This window comes from Toxorhynchites rutilus, chromosome 3 (genome assembly GCF_029784135.1).
Source record: "Toxorhynchites rutilus septentrionalis strain SRP chromosome 3, ASM2978413v1, whole genome shotgun sequence".
In the NCBI taxonomy this organism is placed as follows: Eukaryota; Metazoa; Arthropoda; class Insecta; order Diptera; family Culicidae; genus Toxorhynchites; species Toxorhynchites rutilus.
Window position 1 is genome coordinate 274,388,244 of NC_073746.1, and position 17,203 is coordinate 274,405,446.

At 39.6% G+C, this 17,203-nt stretch overlaps 1 protein-coding gene across 2 annotated transcripts in view; it reads right to left on the reverse strand.

The window, feature by feature from the left end:
• Window positions 1–1,367: 1,367 nt before the first annotated feature.
• The window catches only part of LOC129774676 (serine/threonine-protein kinase minibrain), a 142,483-nt gene continuing 126,647 nt past the window's right edge, over window positions 1,368–17,203 (reverse strand). For both annotated transcript variants that reach the window (XM_055778516.1, XM_055778515.1), the window contains exon 10: window positions 1,368–7,483. In XM_055778516.1, the coding sequence (XP_055634491.1) occupies window positions 6,516–7,483 (968 nt within the window). In that variant the 3' untranslated portion in view covers window positions 1,368–6,515. The remainder of the gene's footprint in view (window positions 7,484–17,203) is intronic.

Consider the following 17,203-nt stretch of genomic DNA (forward strand, 5'->3'; position numbering starts at 1 on the left):
TCGTGGATTTTGCAGAGCGGAACTTCATCCTTCCTGCTGCGGTATAGCCTCATCCGCATTTGACAAAGTTCTGAAAAATCATCAGATTTTCTGGATGTGCAAATCGTGTACGTCTCTCATGAACCAAGTTGAATTCAAAAGTTGATACATGCATAGGTGATACATGAGAGAGAAACAAACTCATTTTAGGGTGGAGTCACTTCAATATGCAATGAAGTTCATTTGACGGGGAAGAATGAAATGAGATAGTTGAGTAGAGTGAGAAAGCAACTAAACGCCCGAGTGACTGAGTCATGTTGACGGAAATCTCCTGGAAGAAGCCAAAAGTCATTTCCAATTGAATGCGAAGGCGAATTTCTTCATAGTCGCCTGACTATCCTCAGTTGAATATGATATTGCCGAGCCCTGGTTGCTGTTACTCGTTGCGTCTTCATAGCGTTCAATTCTTGTTCTGGCTCCGGCTCGTTCACCAGAGTTCCTAGAAGGGATAATGTTGTCCGCTGATGATGACTCGAGGCTCGGTAGACTAAACACAGCTGTATTGCTGTGCACGAAGCTTCGCAGAAGTTTAACCCCTCTGCCAGAGCAGGTTGTGCTTCCATCTGGGCCACTAGAAAATCAAACTGCTCACATTTTGTCTTAAATTTGGATATATATCGAATAGATTAATACATACCATTACTATCGATTCTTTACGATCAAAAATGATGCTTACTGTTTCACTTCCAATTTTGATTAGTTTTCATGCGCTGCCGGCACCTCAAAACATGTCGACGATTGTTACGTAGAAATCTATGACAATCGTCTATGTCGATTGAGAGCGGGAATACAAAGAGAGTTCATTCAAGTGAGATTTCTCACGGAATTCGCCTGGTGGAATCAAGTGACATGCGTGGCAACTGTCGTCACTCCTCACACGCCAGGTATTGATCATGTGAAAATGAAAAACTAAGGAAAAGGGTGTTCTCTATACCATTCCAAAAAGTTATAACCCAACGCTTATTTTTAATTATTACTTTCTCGCATTCATTTACTTGCATTACACTTCTTCATTCCAGTTTCTTGATTTTCCATTTATTTTTTTTAGTTTTTTGTTTATTCTTTTAGTTTTTCTTGCTTTTTTTCCCAGAAATTATTTTCCTTGCTTGTCGGTTCCATAAGCCTACCTAGCGCGTTTTCCCTTTTACTCTCTCATCAATCAGTTCTCCAAGTTTATTGCTACTTTTCCTCTATAACACTTTGTTCCGTGTTCCATGTTCCTCTGACTCACTTCAGCTCTCGTCGTCACATCTGCTAAATCTTGATAGAAATCAATAATATGCCATTTTTCTAAACACTTTTCTTCGATTTAATCCACTAATTGTATGTAATCTTTTTTTCGTTTTGTTTGTTTTTTTTTTGCTTTTTACATTGTCTTTTTGTGTTGTCATATCATTGATTTTATCCTCTCGCTTCTAACTCCCACTGCTTCCAGTGTCGGCTCGACGCTTCCTCACTATTCGATTCTCCACTCCACTTCGCTCCAAGTCGTTTCCTCGGTCTTAAGTGTATAAATATATTAATTTAGGTTGCATTACTCATTGTATTTTCATTATTTTTATTCGATTAATGATTAAAGAATAGAGTACGCTCCCTTTTGTTTCATTTGTTTTTCATAAGAAGATAACTTTCTTCTTGTTTTTTTTCTTATTTTCTCTCGTTTTCACTAATGCGTGTATGTGTTTTTCAACTCAGTTCTTTGCTGCTTGGTATGTGTTTCTTCTAGCGGTATGACATTTTTTGTTTCTCTTTAGTTTCTTAGCCCAGTCACGTGTTGTTACGCCACTCTCCGGCGGAACGTTACGCCTTCCGGGAGGAGCCGAAGTCATACTTGTTGCCATTTGTGAACATGTGTGTGTTTTTTTTTTGCTTCGTAGTTTTGTTTGGCTCGACTTGGCTGAAATTCTGCACTTCCTCCAGCATTGTTTATCGGGATTGATAATCATATGATGCTAGGGTCCTCTAACCATTAGAAGGGATTTTCTTTTTATCATATTTTTGTTTTGCTAATTCACATTTTTTGCTTGCTGGTAGCGTTTTTTTTTTTGTTTTTATTACCTTATTTTTTCTTACTTAGTTGTGTTTTTTACTTATCTTACATCCTACTGTTTAGTCATTAATTTAATTAATTTACTTTTTCCTTTAGTTATTGATCTAAATACTTACTGCTTCCATCCATCTCTTTCTCTCGCTAATTACGTTTCGTCTTAGATAAACGTGTTGTTTGCATTTTCTCATTTCCTCTATTTTTCTATTAGAGCTATCAGTTACTATTTACAAAAGAGGGAAACATTGTCCTGTGTTTCATTCTCATTGTTCTCCGGTCAATTTGCATTTAGTTTTAAATAATAATTTAATAAGTTTAATTATTGGTCGCAACATTTTTTCCCTATTGTTCTACGCCACAAAGTGCCCAGGATTTGTCCATGAATAAGTATTATCATGTGTTTTAATTCATTCCTCTGATTTTCACACCCAAACACGCCTTTTCCGGAAAAAATACGCATGTCTAAGGGAGGAACACTGATTGGCGTGCTTTTGTTGGTGTGCTCTTTCGGTCCTGCCATCATTCTTTTGCGTTTGATTTGGATTCCTCCCAACTTTTCTCTGTCATGCAATCCTTCCTCTCTCCTTCTAGCAAACAAATGGATGTAGATGGTTTTTTTTTCTTGCACGTGATTGTGTTGTAGTGTGGTACAAACAAAGACAAAAGTTATTCGTGTAATGCATTTAGTGGTAATGGTAGTGGATTTTGGTTATACTCGTATGGAAATTAGCTAGGATGAATTCGTATATTCGACATGAAACACATTGGGGTTCGTCGTTTCGGCAGATGGGCCGGATGCATATTCGCATACTCAATCGGTTTCCCAGAATACTGATCGTGACCATTATTCGGTTAGATTCTGTACGTTATTGCTCTATCAAAGATAAACCCCGTGGTATCTCAACAAATTAAACTAAAAGGGCCGCTTTGTCAATGATATCGGTTCCATACCACTGTGATGGAAGAACAATGCGAGCCAAAACGCGGTTGGAAGATAATTTTGATCGATCGAGTTTCTTTCCATGCAAATCTCGGATATATGAAGCGTTTCTGTCTGATAATTTATATTTTACAGTTGTGTTTGTCGTCGATTTCAACTGTAAATTATTACTATTATTATTTAAGACACTATCACTATGTGACATTCGTGTCATGGTTGTAAATGTTGTCGACTCCGGATATTGTAGCTTGTAGTGACGGTGAAATTGCTGTTCAGGTCTGGTTACAAAGGTCAGTGAGCTTCGAAAAAATAATTGATCTCATATACAAAATATGAAGGTTGCAACGGAATCAGTTTTCCTGAGTTCTCTCGGATGATGACAACCAGGGCTTGGAAATATTGAGCTTTTTAAGAAATATTGAAAACAGATATTTATCAGTGTAACGCGTTTATTTCGATTGTCGATACTGCTGTCATTCGTTCCACGGCAAATAAATTTACTACTGTGTACATTCATATTCATTCTGTTCTATCTGTGATTTCTTTAAAGTTCGAGTCATGAGAATTCATTCACATTTATTCATTGCCATTGAATGGTCAGGAATGTTGTGACTGCTCATTTTCAATATCCTGACAAGTGTGCGATTTTCTTATTGAGACACTGCTTTAATTATTCTGAAATTACTCCGAAACGGCAACACAAATCAGTGGTTCAAGCGGAAATTCCAGCAAAAGCGCATAAATTGCCAAAAATACATAGGCATAGGCATAGCGAATGCAATTCTTCCATTTCGTTTATCGAATGGGACGAAACAAAACTTCTTTTGGATCGATTGTCCGAGGGTGTTGGACCAGGAGTTCCATTCAATGGAAAGACAGTTGATAATCATCTGCGAGAAGAGCGAAAAGACGAAATGAAAAATAGGTTCATCTCGATTAAGCTTGACCCCGCTAGTCGCCATAACCACCACATATTGTGCATGAATACTTCGACATTGTCGATCTTACCACTGGTCTTTTTCAAACTAATTTGAATTCACTGTTTAATTTTCATCATTTAACTATTTTTTTTTTTATTTTCCACATAGGAATTTTTGTTAAAAATTGTTTATTTTTCGTAAAAATCGCTGTTTAGAAGTTCATGAAAAATCAAAAAATTAGATATTAAAAGCAACTATGTAACGCTTTAGATAATCCATTTTTACAAACTGATAAAATATTTCAGTCAAATCGGTCGAGTAAATCCTGAGACATCGATACCACCAGTTGAAAAAAGATGGTTTCGAGAAAAGCGCGTTTTAAAATTCTTAAATTTTTAAAATATGTCCCTTGAGGTGACTTCATGCTTTTGGTTGTAACTTTCCAACGAAATCAAATATCGAAAAATTCTTTGATGACAACATTTCTGAGGGCATAAGCTTCCCAAAAATGCAAAAACCAAAAATTCGATTTTTTCGATGTTGTACTGAAATATCACTTTTATTCGTCTTTTTCAACGTAATTTCACAAATATCCACTGCATGCTTTCACATTATATTCATAATCAGCGGGAACTTCAATGAAATGTATGTTTTTAATTGATAAAAGATATACTAAAAAAGCATTTTCACATGGATATGGTAAGCAATCGAATATAAACACAACGACTGATGCTACTATTTGAGAAATAGTTATGGCAGCGCATACTATGTCACTCGAAAAACGACCATCTTCATTACCTTTTATCTAGGACATTGCTCTCTGCCCTACTGACAGGAACCGATCATTAGCTGTTATAAAATTAATCAGTTTAATAATGGTCAAACAATAGTATTCAGTGCTCAATAAGACAATATGCTGAAATATACGTTGTATAAAAGCTTATTTAGACAAAATTGAAGCTTTTGTTCAACCATCGATGTTTACACGGGTAATATGCTAGAAAAACAATTTGAAAACGTTTATTCAACAGCAAAGCAACACATGATGGACTACCAAAATGAGCATTTGCTGCCAGTGTTTTTAAGCTCATGTTCGATTGCTTGGCATTACATTTTTATGTGTTCTAACGGACCAAATGGTTTCATGGAGGATCATCGATGCAGTTTGAATATTTATCATTTCAATTTTGTTTTTCAAAAGTTCGTCAGAAACTAATCAAGTTTTATCTGTTAGCTGTGAAAGTCTCTAATAGGCGTCTGTCAAGGTACTAAAATACTAATTATATTTATAGAAATTTGGTAGAAGAAAATAATGATGTCAGAAAAAGATCTTTTTCGATATCGCAGTCTAAGTAGAGCTAATCAATTCAGAATATGGTCGAATAGACGTTTCCACTACAACTTGGAGTTGGATAAACGATTTCTAATTGGCTTTAAACTGCCTTTAACGAACAATATTGGCTATTGCACAATAATTTCTCCTAATTTGCTTGAACAAGGCTTGAATAGAGGATTTGATGGCAATTAGAGCTGAATAAAATCATCATAAAAACGTCACACTGAAGGGGATTTGGTAGTTGGGTTGGCAAGTTGTCACTACAGTCGAGAGGTGCTTCAGTGGTACCGTGACAATGGGGTCGATTATATTGAAAAAATACCTCAATATTTTCAAGTGCTCCCAATTCCGCCCAAACGGAAAATATTGCCAAGCCAATTTCTGCTTGAAAATTGCCCAATATTCAGAAGGGTGCCAGAATGACTCGGGATGCTGCAGATATGAAGACATCGTTGCAATAAAAAGTCCGTTGAGGTTAACCAACAGAGAGTCCAATCTTTGATGGAGGCTATCCGAAGAAAAGTACGAAAATTCATCAAAACTGTAACGGAATACTCTTTTTCAATATCTGAAAGAACAATAAATTATCTGCATTTTTATACAAAAACATTTTTTGTACCTTAAACCAATCCGGAGATACAACTGGTTTTGTGATTCCGGATTCTAAATGAATCAAACTTCACTACGTCGATACGGCAAAGTTGCTCTGAGATCGTTAGTATAATCGAAGAAGCATTTGGAGATCATTCCATTCAAGAAGCTGGCGTCTTTGAAAAATTATAAAATAGAGATTGTGTACAATTGGACGTTTTTAATCTATATATTTCTTTATATATCTATTGCAGTAAAACTCTCGACCACGATTGGTAAATATGTTCCGCAAAAAAGTTAAAAATATTAGCAAAATAAGCTTGCATTTCTCCCGCCAAACTGGAAATTCACAATCAAGTTAAGGCCAATTATTTCTTGCGAACGAACTGCTTCAGTGTACTGTACCTTCGCTCACATGGGATGATAGAGCTCGAATAGAACCAAATCACTGACATCGAGAAGCGTAAACCCCACGACAAAAACATCTTCCTAAGATTTACAGTAATAGTATAGTGTATGGTAGTGTGTATAGTTTGGCACTGCACACTTCCATCTCTTTCGCACACCCTACACACACCTCACGCTATCCAACTCTCTCGAATGCACACGCCATCCATCTCTAGCTATCATCGTATCATTCATTCAGTGGATTATGACCGGACTCGGTTGCACGCAAACGCCAACCATGGGCGATTCGTCCCGTTCGCTCGAAGCGGCGGCAGCGGCCGCAGCTGCTGCTGCCGCTGCCCGTCCTAGACCCTTGGAGCTTGTGCTACTACTACTACTGCTGCCACCACTGGCGCTACCACCAACTATGCTGCCGATAGCTGCCACTCCACCGCTTCCAGTGCTGGTAACGAGTGAGCCTGGGCCAGCCATCCCACTGCTACTGCTGCTGTTACCGATCGGTCCCATGGGTACGAACCCTAGGACGCCATGGCTAGTCGGAACACCGGTGTGACCCATCAGAAGGGCAGCATCATTTATCGAGAAGGGTGCATAGCTGGCGCTGTGCGAAAGTATGCTCCTGCTGTTTCCGCCGCCGGTGCCAACGCCGCTACTGCTGCTGGTACCACCGACCGGATGGGTGCTAAAGCTGCCGGACATGAGGGCGGCGGCCGCTGCTGCCTGCGAAGCCGATGTGGATGGATCAATAACCTGGCCGCCGTGAGCGATACCCCCCAAGTCGATTGGCAGTGAAGCGGGGGCGTAACTCTTGTGACCAAGCAATTGATGCTGTTGTTGCTGTTGTTGCTGCTGCTGCTGAAGATAGCGATTCCGATGGTAATGGTTGGGGTTCGCCGATGTCGATAGGACTGAATGCGTCTGTACCATCATCGCCGGTGGATCACATTCCATTGCGAGTGAGTTATTGTTGCTATTGTTATTGATGATGATGCTACTGCTGCTATTGCTAGTGTTGATGGAAGGCCCGGAGATACCGGCGCTGGTGTTGTTGCCAAGACCTACGGCAGCGGCCGCCTGCGACAGTAAAAGCATACTTGCCGCCGACTGGGATGATGACTGATGGTGCTGCTGCTGGGTTTGTTGTTGCTGCTGCTGCGACTGATGGTGCATTGACTGAGGTTGGTGTTGCAATGATGATAGACCTGAAGATGTGCCGAACATACGAATGATTAGAATGATTAGAAATTTGGAAAATATTACCAAACGCTAATATATACGAGCGGACACAAAGCATGAATTGAAAAAAAAAAATGAAAATAGATTAATATTATTACACCGGGGTTACTCTATTAGTTTACATTAACATTAACAGAAACCCAGAAATTCTAAGTGATGTTTATTGATGTTTCTCTTTTTTTCGCTCAGTCGTTGGCTCATGAATGTAATACAATGAAGGAGAAACAGAATTTCTGTTTTGATTTTTGATGATTCAAACTCATGTAACTTAGGGAGAGTTGTGGCGTATCTCAAACATGATTTCAATTATAATGTTATCATTATATAACCACTATTATGTAACACATCGTGTATTTAAAAAAATGAACAAATTTTACCAATGTTTCATGCGTTCATCTCAACACCTGGTGATGAGATAACTTGTGCATCGTCAATCATCGCTAAAGCAGAAGACGGGTGGAAAGGTGACTACATTATTCCGGATATTCCGGTTAACTGCTGGAAAACTGCCCGACAGGGCGTCGAAATATTTTTGTAACATGGTCAATAAAATTATGGGAAATTTCCTCCTTTAATTTATCGTTTGTAGTTATTTCATTGCCATCCGAAAATTGTCAAATTTTTAATGCAAGCATTACAACAATCGTAACCATCATGACATCCCATATGTAAATATACAGTGACTCAAACCCGTAATCATACTCCACCATGCAGATCTCTTTTCCCTTCTTTTGAAAGTCGAAAACAAGCTTTCAGAGCATTCTATTTAGATAAAGTCATAGTGTATATGAGAGTTAGAATGTTTGCTATCTGTTTTCAGAATAATGGTATTCATTTCACCAAGAATGGCGAATGTATGCGCTAATGTATGAAAATTGACTCAAACTAATATTCGTACGCTGGTTCAAATCTCAACTCGATTTTGATGGTGTTTATCAAATTCAGAATTCCATCATTAGTATGGTATCCCTTGTTCATTGCAACTATCTCTAGCTGTCTTTAGCCGTTATCTACGATTTTTGTTGTATTCGGAAGGTATATTATCCATTTCTTCATCATGTGGTTTTTAAAATAGTTATTTTTAGGAATTTTATGGCTTTTAAAAATCATCCCATTTCGTTGACACTTTGCTTCATATTTTTCTCCAGGATGTTCAGGTAAACATTGTAAACATTTTCCATGTTAGACGCAGCGTCCTCACAGCGCGCCTATTGAATGGTAGGGTTATGTACTTTTTTGCAATTAGAACTCTTAACAGACCCACCACGATAGTACTCCGACAACACATGAGGGTTGATGTAGACCCTGCAAGCAGAATAGTTTGCATCGAAATTCGAGACAAGACAGTCGGGCTAGATCCAAGCATACAACCCGGACTAGAGAATGGAAACTCGACACATGAAATTGCTATTCTCTCATCTTTTTCTTGTGAGTATCTGAATCACCTCAGTGTGTAATTTTAAGATCGTAGCGCTGCAGGAGCTGTGCTGGAGAAGCTCGATGATGCGATCATTGGATCACCCTCCATCGTAATGGGGGAAAATCTAGAAAGATACGGAGAGCAGCTTCGCCTAGACGTTGCATAGAAATACTGGAGAGGGAATATGAACTACGGGCAGGCGCAACTTTGGGGCGAACACAGCATCCAAGAAGTGGTCGAAACTGGACGATTGCGATTGGCGAATCATGTTGCCAGATTGCCCGACAACAGCCCTGCGGAGGCATCAAACCCGATGGGGATAGGAAGAAAAGAACCCCGCAAGCAAGGTGGCTGCAGGTGGTGCATGACTCAGCGAGAATTGGTGAAGCACGAGGGTCGAGAACTGCAGCCATGGATTTGACGAAATTGTGCGGTGGAGAAGATTAAATCTCATACATAATCATAATCTCCATTCTCGACTGAATCATCAGTGGAACAGCTAAAGGTTTTGAAGATGCAAAATCCCGGAATAAAATCAAAAAGAATTAGTACGATCAAGTCATGGGAACTATGTGAATATCGAACGCAATAGATGAGTTTAAATCGAGCATTGAAAAACAAATCCTCACAATGGTTACAAGATACGATGAAGTGATTTTGCAGTATGACAATGCTCGATTTTATGTTGTTAAGTCCTTAGCTTTAAAATTGTTTTATCAGGTTATGAGTTATGAGCGTTTCGGTGCAAGCCAGGGAAGTTCTTCGCGGATCAGAAAACTACAATTCTGCGGCATTTTCCACCAAGATGGTGGTCAGGGCCTGGTGTGTCTGGAAGGAATGTAACAAGAGGGATCCGGAAGTAAGCGATGAAGTGTCGGAACAAGCTCCAGCAACCATCTGCCTCGACATCGATCGGAACATTTTTGGCTTGGTACAGAATGCCAAGACATCCTGTGAAGCGTGGGACTACTTTCGATACACGTTTGAGGACAGTGGTTCTACTCGGAGGATATTGGGCCTTGAGTCATCTGGATCGGCCCTGACAGCGGACAAGGTTGAGGTGAACATCATGCAAGAAGTGAAGGTGACTAGCTATTCGAGCTCGTCTGGAAACGATGGTGCAGAATGCATCGAAGAAGTCTGTCTACAGGTCCGGTGTGAGAACCGGAGTAACCAGGTGGAAACACATTTTTGCCACAGCGGAGCGATAGTGAATGGTTCTTCGATTCCGGCGCAACCATTCATTTGGGTCGTAACTAGGAGATCCTAGAGAACCCACAGGAAGTATCAACTAGGATCAACAATGGATAACAATGCGGAGGTGACCGTTGTGATGAAAGGATTGATGAAGCTGGAGGCTAATTGCGGGAAATCGATTTGAGATCTCACCATGATTGACGATGAGTTGCAGGACTTCAAGACTTTTGCGAAAAATCGAACCGGCGAAAGCATCAAGCGCATTCGTATGAACAACAGAAAGGAGTACGTGAACCAAAGTTTTCGATTTTTTTTTGCCCACGAGACGTCTGTTCCCTACAACCCGAAATGACGTAGAGAATGCTCTTTGATGCGGATCTGGACAACAGTTTCTGGGTGGAATCAGTTGCAGTCGCATCGCACAGCGACGGAGAGGTTTTTAAGAAAAGGCTAGATGCATCGAATCTTCGTATATTCGAAGCCGAAGAGATGGTATACATGTCAAAGATAAAGCGAAAGAAGTGGGACAGGAAGTATGAAGCGTGTATCTTCGTTGGGTACAGTGAAGTTTCGAAGGTGTACAAAGTGTACAATAAGAACACAAAGGAAGTTTTCATCGATCGAGATGTCAGTTTCATGGATAAATGCCAGGTGCAGGTGAAACGATCCGCGAGCCAGCAGGAAACAGAGCAGAAGTAACCTAACTGGCGATTTCATGCTACGATGAAACTCTCCTAAAATAAAACCATCTACGATTAAGTAGATTCGTTGGTCGAGCTGCAGCGATCTGTGCTCCCTCTACAACCAGAAGAATCACAATTGTTCATAATTGCAAGGCAATGTGGCATACTACTCCAGGTAAGTACCGTGATCATATGATTATACATTTCGTGAAGGGATTACTAGACAGACACGATGCAGGCGGAATATGAGGACCTCATGGACAACGAAACGTGGGATTTGGCTTAATCGCCAAACGGAAGGAAAACTCTACGTTGCAAAAAGGTCTATAAACTGAAGACGAACGCGAATAGATCTGTGGAGCGATACAATGTCCGCTTGGTGGTCAAGGGCTTCTCGTCGGTGAAAGTTGTCGACTACAATGCAACCTTTTCACCTAAAGTCCGGTACGCGATGATGTCGATGGCTATCAAAATTAACCTCAAGATTCATCAGCTGGACGTAGTTACATAGATCAGCTGGAAGTATTCGTGGATCTAGCTTCACCCAAAAAAGGTTTGTCGGTTGGGGAAGGCTCTCTATGGCCTTAAGCAAGCCAATAGGGTGTGGAACCAGAAGTTGGATGCTGAGCCTAAGCGCCTAAGCCTAAGCCTAAGAGCCAAACAAAGTTTGAACCGATCCTCCTATGATTGAAGGCAATGCTCATAGTGGCTGTGTACCTGGACGATAATAACCAACAATGGGTCGACACTGTTCATTTTATAGCAGCGGTCGTAGTAGGCGTATATGGAATTTTTCGACAGCATATTGTTTGGAAAACTCTACTGTATCTTTCGACAGTAAAAATTTCACGTTGATCCGTTTTGTTTTTTATTGAAAACGTTGTTCACCATGGGTGTCGGGAGTAGAAATTTGATTTCGAAAGTTGCATGCATGCTAATGGATAACGATACGTACGTAAAGTTCGATTTTGAAAAATTCTCATGTCCAAAATTTTATAGGGTCTGCAAATTAAAGTTTGTTTACGCTGATAAATTTTTCAGGAAGTTCTTGATTTGGCTAGGGATTTGCAGCTGTGGACAGAAAACCAGTTCTTGCCACAAACAAGACAATGGACTCGACAAAGTATAGGAAAGAGTCCCTGCAAGAACGTCTCCTTCCGTTTATTAAGGTTCACAAGTGGTAGTTTTGGTCAAATGGCTGTTATGAGCTCACCGAGTTATACTCGTTATGTTCGTCGGGATCTGGTTATTATTGGTAGCGTAAAGAACCTATGGGGGATATATGCTCAATTGAGTCAGTTCGTGTATTGCTCAAACACTCATGGTATGAAAAGTAAATGATCCGTAGTGTAGGTATAAATACTGTTGTTCATAATTTTAAATTAGGACTAAATTTACAAATACTAGATTTATAAAATAAAATTGCAACGTAATTCTTCTACTAATTACACAAAAGCATGCAAAAAATATCTACATGTATATCTGGTATCACAAATATTTACCTAAAATAATCTACTGAAACACTGTTTTTGGCAATTTCTTTATATTTGGGTGAGTTACGATAAACGTGTAGTTCAGTCCGCAGCTACCGCCTCTTATCCGTTACCGCATCTGGTTGTTAAGGTACGTAATAATAATGGTAATAATAAGTATAACAATCGGTTCCTTGCAATCCATTTCGGCAAAACACACTGGAGCTTCCCAAAACATCTTTCTTCGCTGCTGCTGCTATTGCTGTTACTCCCATACATGTCCTCCCGCCCCTCAAACGCACACACACATCCTGTGCTCATTCCCTACAGATTCCTTGTCAATTCATCTCATCGCTAGCTTCGTATCATGTTTAACAGAATGTGTACTGATGTGTTTTTCCTCGTATTCACAACTTGCGATGAAAAAATATTATGATTCTCTGACTCTGTACTTTTCTTCCCTCAACCAGTCACTGATTCTTCTGGTACTCGGTTTTTAATTTTTTCTTGTTGTATATTTTATTATATATATATTTCTGTGTTTTGTTCTTTGTTGGAGTTATGTACTTTTTGTTTTGTATTATTAGTCCAAAAATTTGTGTTTTTTATGTTTTGCGTCGTTTTTCTAAGACAATCATGTCTCTACACTGTGGTTTTGTTTTTTTGTTTTCGCCTTTTGTGTTTCGCTCCAAAAATAAATACCAGAATTTGTAGTCAGGACTAGTAGTAGTGGTAGCAGTGGTAATAGTAGTAGTAGTAGTAGTAGTTGAAGTAGTTGTATATGTCAAAACATAGGTGGAAATTTGAAGGGAGATTAACTTTCTTCCAGTTGTGTATTAATTTTGAGAGTATCCTTATTTTTTTATCATCCATCTGCAAACTACTCTGCCTCTGTACTATGTGTGTTATACCTTAGCTGTCTTGGCTTATTCACTATTCGGCCTGCGATTCTGCTTACCACCTATGTGTGTGTGTGTATCGCGTACTTTATTGCATTATAATACGTGTTTCATGCCATTTACTGCTCAACTTTTTACAATTGTTTTTTTTGCTTCTTAATTTCCAGTTTATCATACACAGCTCTTCCCAATTATCAGAATCCATATCGTTCATAAAGCACCGACATCCCATCCTCGTGCACACCATTCGTGTACACCAGAGACGACTTTGAGGAACCGAAATCTACCTATCGTTTTTCTTTTAACACATCAACAACCAGGGTACTTCATTCATTCCTGGGGTCATCGTTGGTGCCCGGCGGATGCTGGAACTGTTCGATAGTTCGCACAGGGTTTATAGCTTCTTATTACTGCTCTTGTGTTTGCTGGCTACTATCGTTGTTAGTGTTATTATTATCACTGCTGCCGGTATTAGAATTATTATCATTGTTATTATTACTGCCGCGATGAGTTAGCTGATGATGAGGATGATGATACTGATGTTGTTGCTGCTGTTGTTGCTGTTGCCGTTGCTGATTTTCGCCTGATTCGAGTCATCGACGATCGTCTGCTATGTTGGAGAGAAGCAGAAGGAAAGTTGCTAATTTTGATTGCGTGTTGAGAGACTGAGAAAGACTTCAGTTCTTAACCCCTTGGCGACGAAGTAAAACGTATTTTGCATCGGACAAAATTGTTTAGTTTAATCGATCGTCAAGGAGTTTCAACAAATATTTTGTGGGTTGAATATTGTACGTGATTGATGAAAACACAAACAAAAGGAAACAAACTCACTTAACCATCATCATCGGTTGCTGACCTGCAAATTTGTTCATAGACAGACTATTTTTTTACTACTGTGAACTTGAATCATTATCCTGAAACTTTGCTCTATGTAGTTTTGAATCAATTTTCCTGATAATAAATCAAGGAATTCAACAATGGGCTTTGACATGAATAAGACTAAAATAATCTTATACTACAGAATGATACCACCTTTCTTTACAAAAGATTTGAACCAGAAATTCATCCACGATCTTATGGATGCAACTGCAAAAAAACAATCCCAATCTCAAATCAAACATATCCATATAAAGTGTAATTGTTTAAGAGGTTCGTTAGTTCGGATAGAACAAAGGACGCGTCGTAGTGGAACATACGGTCGGAAGCTGAGGTTGAAGACATTGCGAACAATTAAGACAAACCCGGAACTCTCCGACTACGACATCGAGAAAAAACACAACTCTAACCGAAGTACCATCCGGAGAATCCGTATACGAGAGGGTTATCGTAATTTCCGTGCCTGTAAGCAACCAAACAGGACGCTAAAGCCAATCTGGTGGCCAAAAGACGCGCTCGAATGTTATACAATAAGGTTTTGAAGAAGTACGAATGATGGATGCTGATGGATGACGTACAACTGTTGTTCGTACGTACGATGGACTCCCAGACCTGAAATTCTGTCTGCAGCAAATTTAAGTTCGTTTTCGCTGAAAATTTTGTCGGGAAGTTCGGGAGCTTACAAGGGATTTGCAGCTGTGGACAGGAAACCAAAGTTCTCGTTCTCGTCACAAACAAGACAATGGACTCGAAAATGTATAAAGAAGAGTGCTTGCAGGAACGTCTCCTTCCGATCATAAAGGTTGACAAGCTGCCACTACAGTCGAGAGGTGCTTCAGTGGTACCGTGACAATGGGGTCGATTACGTTTGAAAATACCTAAATTCTCCCAATTGCCACCAATTGCCCCCAATTTCGCCCAATCGAAAAATATTGGGAAATTGCCATGCGGCAATTGAAGAAGGGTGCCGAAGTGACTCGGGATGCTGCAAACATGCATAGATCAGAGGGTTTCGTAAGAAGCGCTCACAATTCTAGATAGATAGCTGCACATGGGGACACATAGGCAACACATGAGTGAAAAATGATCTTCAGCCCTTCTTCACAAGGCACAAAGGCCTGCCAAAGGTCGGCTAATGTGTGATAGGTTATGTGTGTGATATTCACATTTTCTAGATATTCACCCCGATTCTGCATTCCGCCGGGTTTGCATTTCGTACGAAACCATTATTTCGTTTGAGTTATAATTTCGCAATTCGCATTCGAACGTTTTGCTCATTTTGAATATACAGAAACAAGCAGCACGGGACTGTTGAAGAGCTTAACCTGTACTCGCGCGCAAAAGAAATACCTATTGTGTATTTTTAGTTGTTATTGATATTTATTGGAAGAAAAAGATATAATTGAATGAAAAACCTCCAGATGATATTTATTCTTCAACTTCATTCAGTTTTAATAGTCATTTAATTCAGCCTCATTGAATTAACATCGACTTCAAAAATAAGGTTTGAAAGAATCGAGCTGAACTCAAGAAACCATGGATATCAGAAGAACGTTCAAAACCAACTGAAGTGGGCACAAAATCACATAAATTAAACAACTGATGACTGGAAGAAGATAATTTGGCCAGATGAGACAAAAATAATGTTATTTGGGTATGATGGTATCACACGCAAATGGCGATGAACCGGCGGAAGACTTAGAAGGTAGCGTTTGAAGCTAACAGTGAAACAGGGAAGAGGTAAATTATTGCAACATCACAATTTTCCAAGTCAACTATATAATTGCCCTCCCCTGTGTACTTACAGTGATTGACGAAATAATAACAAAAGAGATTTGTCTGAACATATGCAAGCAAAAGCTTCCAGTCAGTTCACAAAAAATGAAGCTTGATCTTCGGTACACATTCCAGCAAGAAGAAGATCCAAAGCATACCTCTAAGCTGGTATCAAATTGCTTAGCGGAATGATAAATCAATGTATCCCAGTAAAATTTTTGTGGTCTATTTTGAAAGTTAATGTTCAAGAAAACTAATACAGAAAGCATTCAAAAACTACGGCAAGTAATTGCAACCAGTGCCCGAAATCTTCGAAGGTGAAAAATGAGGACCGACTCTACTCTCAGTAGCTTCGCTTCGACTAGAACTGCTTCGGCAGTCGCCGGCAACAAAAAGTGACTTGACTAGAAAATGAATTGACTAGCGTTGACTAGCGAGGATGACTGGTGAACTAGTCCAGTCAGTGGTTATTTTAAATGACTTGATTAATGAATACAAATTTGCCTCTTCTTTCAACTGACTTCAATCCACACTTTCATTTCCTCCTGACACTAATTCATACCCGCGTACGCAATTTATTTTTACGTTCATATAAAGAGGAACGAAAACATGATTTCTGATGCAATAAAGAAGTTACCCCATCAATGGACGGTTTATTGTCTACCCATCGTGAACTCAAACCAACGAACTTAGACATTTATCAAGTATGCTATAAAAATCCTCGCGTTAGTATTAGCGTGCAAAACAGCGTATACACACTGACGTTATTTTATACGTGTGAGTAATTTTCGTGTATGATACAAGAGAATCTAGCTCACCTGTAGCGTATGTCAAACCACGTTGAACTCAAACATCGATGCATGCACACGCACATGGGAGAGAGAAAGAGAGGAACGAATTCGTTTTGGGGGAAGTCACTTCAAAATGCAATGAGAACAATTTGACTTCGAAGAATGGAATGATATAGTCGAGTCGGTAGAGGGAGATAGCGACTAAACGCCCGACTGGCTGTTCAGTCGTTTTGGCGGAGAGTCTGCGTGAAGAAGCCAAAAGTCCTTACTAACTGAATACGGGTATAGTCAGTAAGATAGTCAGCTGATTATCGTCAGTTGACTATGACTATGCAGAGCCCTGATTGCAACAGAATGGAACAAAATCGCACCTGAAACTACAGCTAAGCTTGTCAAGAATCAATGCCACGGCGATGCTAAGCTGACATTTATGCCAAGGGTGGTCACACAAATAGAGTAAGTGGATATCCGGAATAAAGAGGATATACTTTTTTGTCTCATTTGGAGTGGGATTACGTCTAACCAGAATATATGGGGGGTAAAATGAAAACCTAAACACAGAACATGCAGGG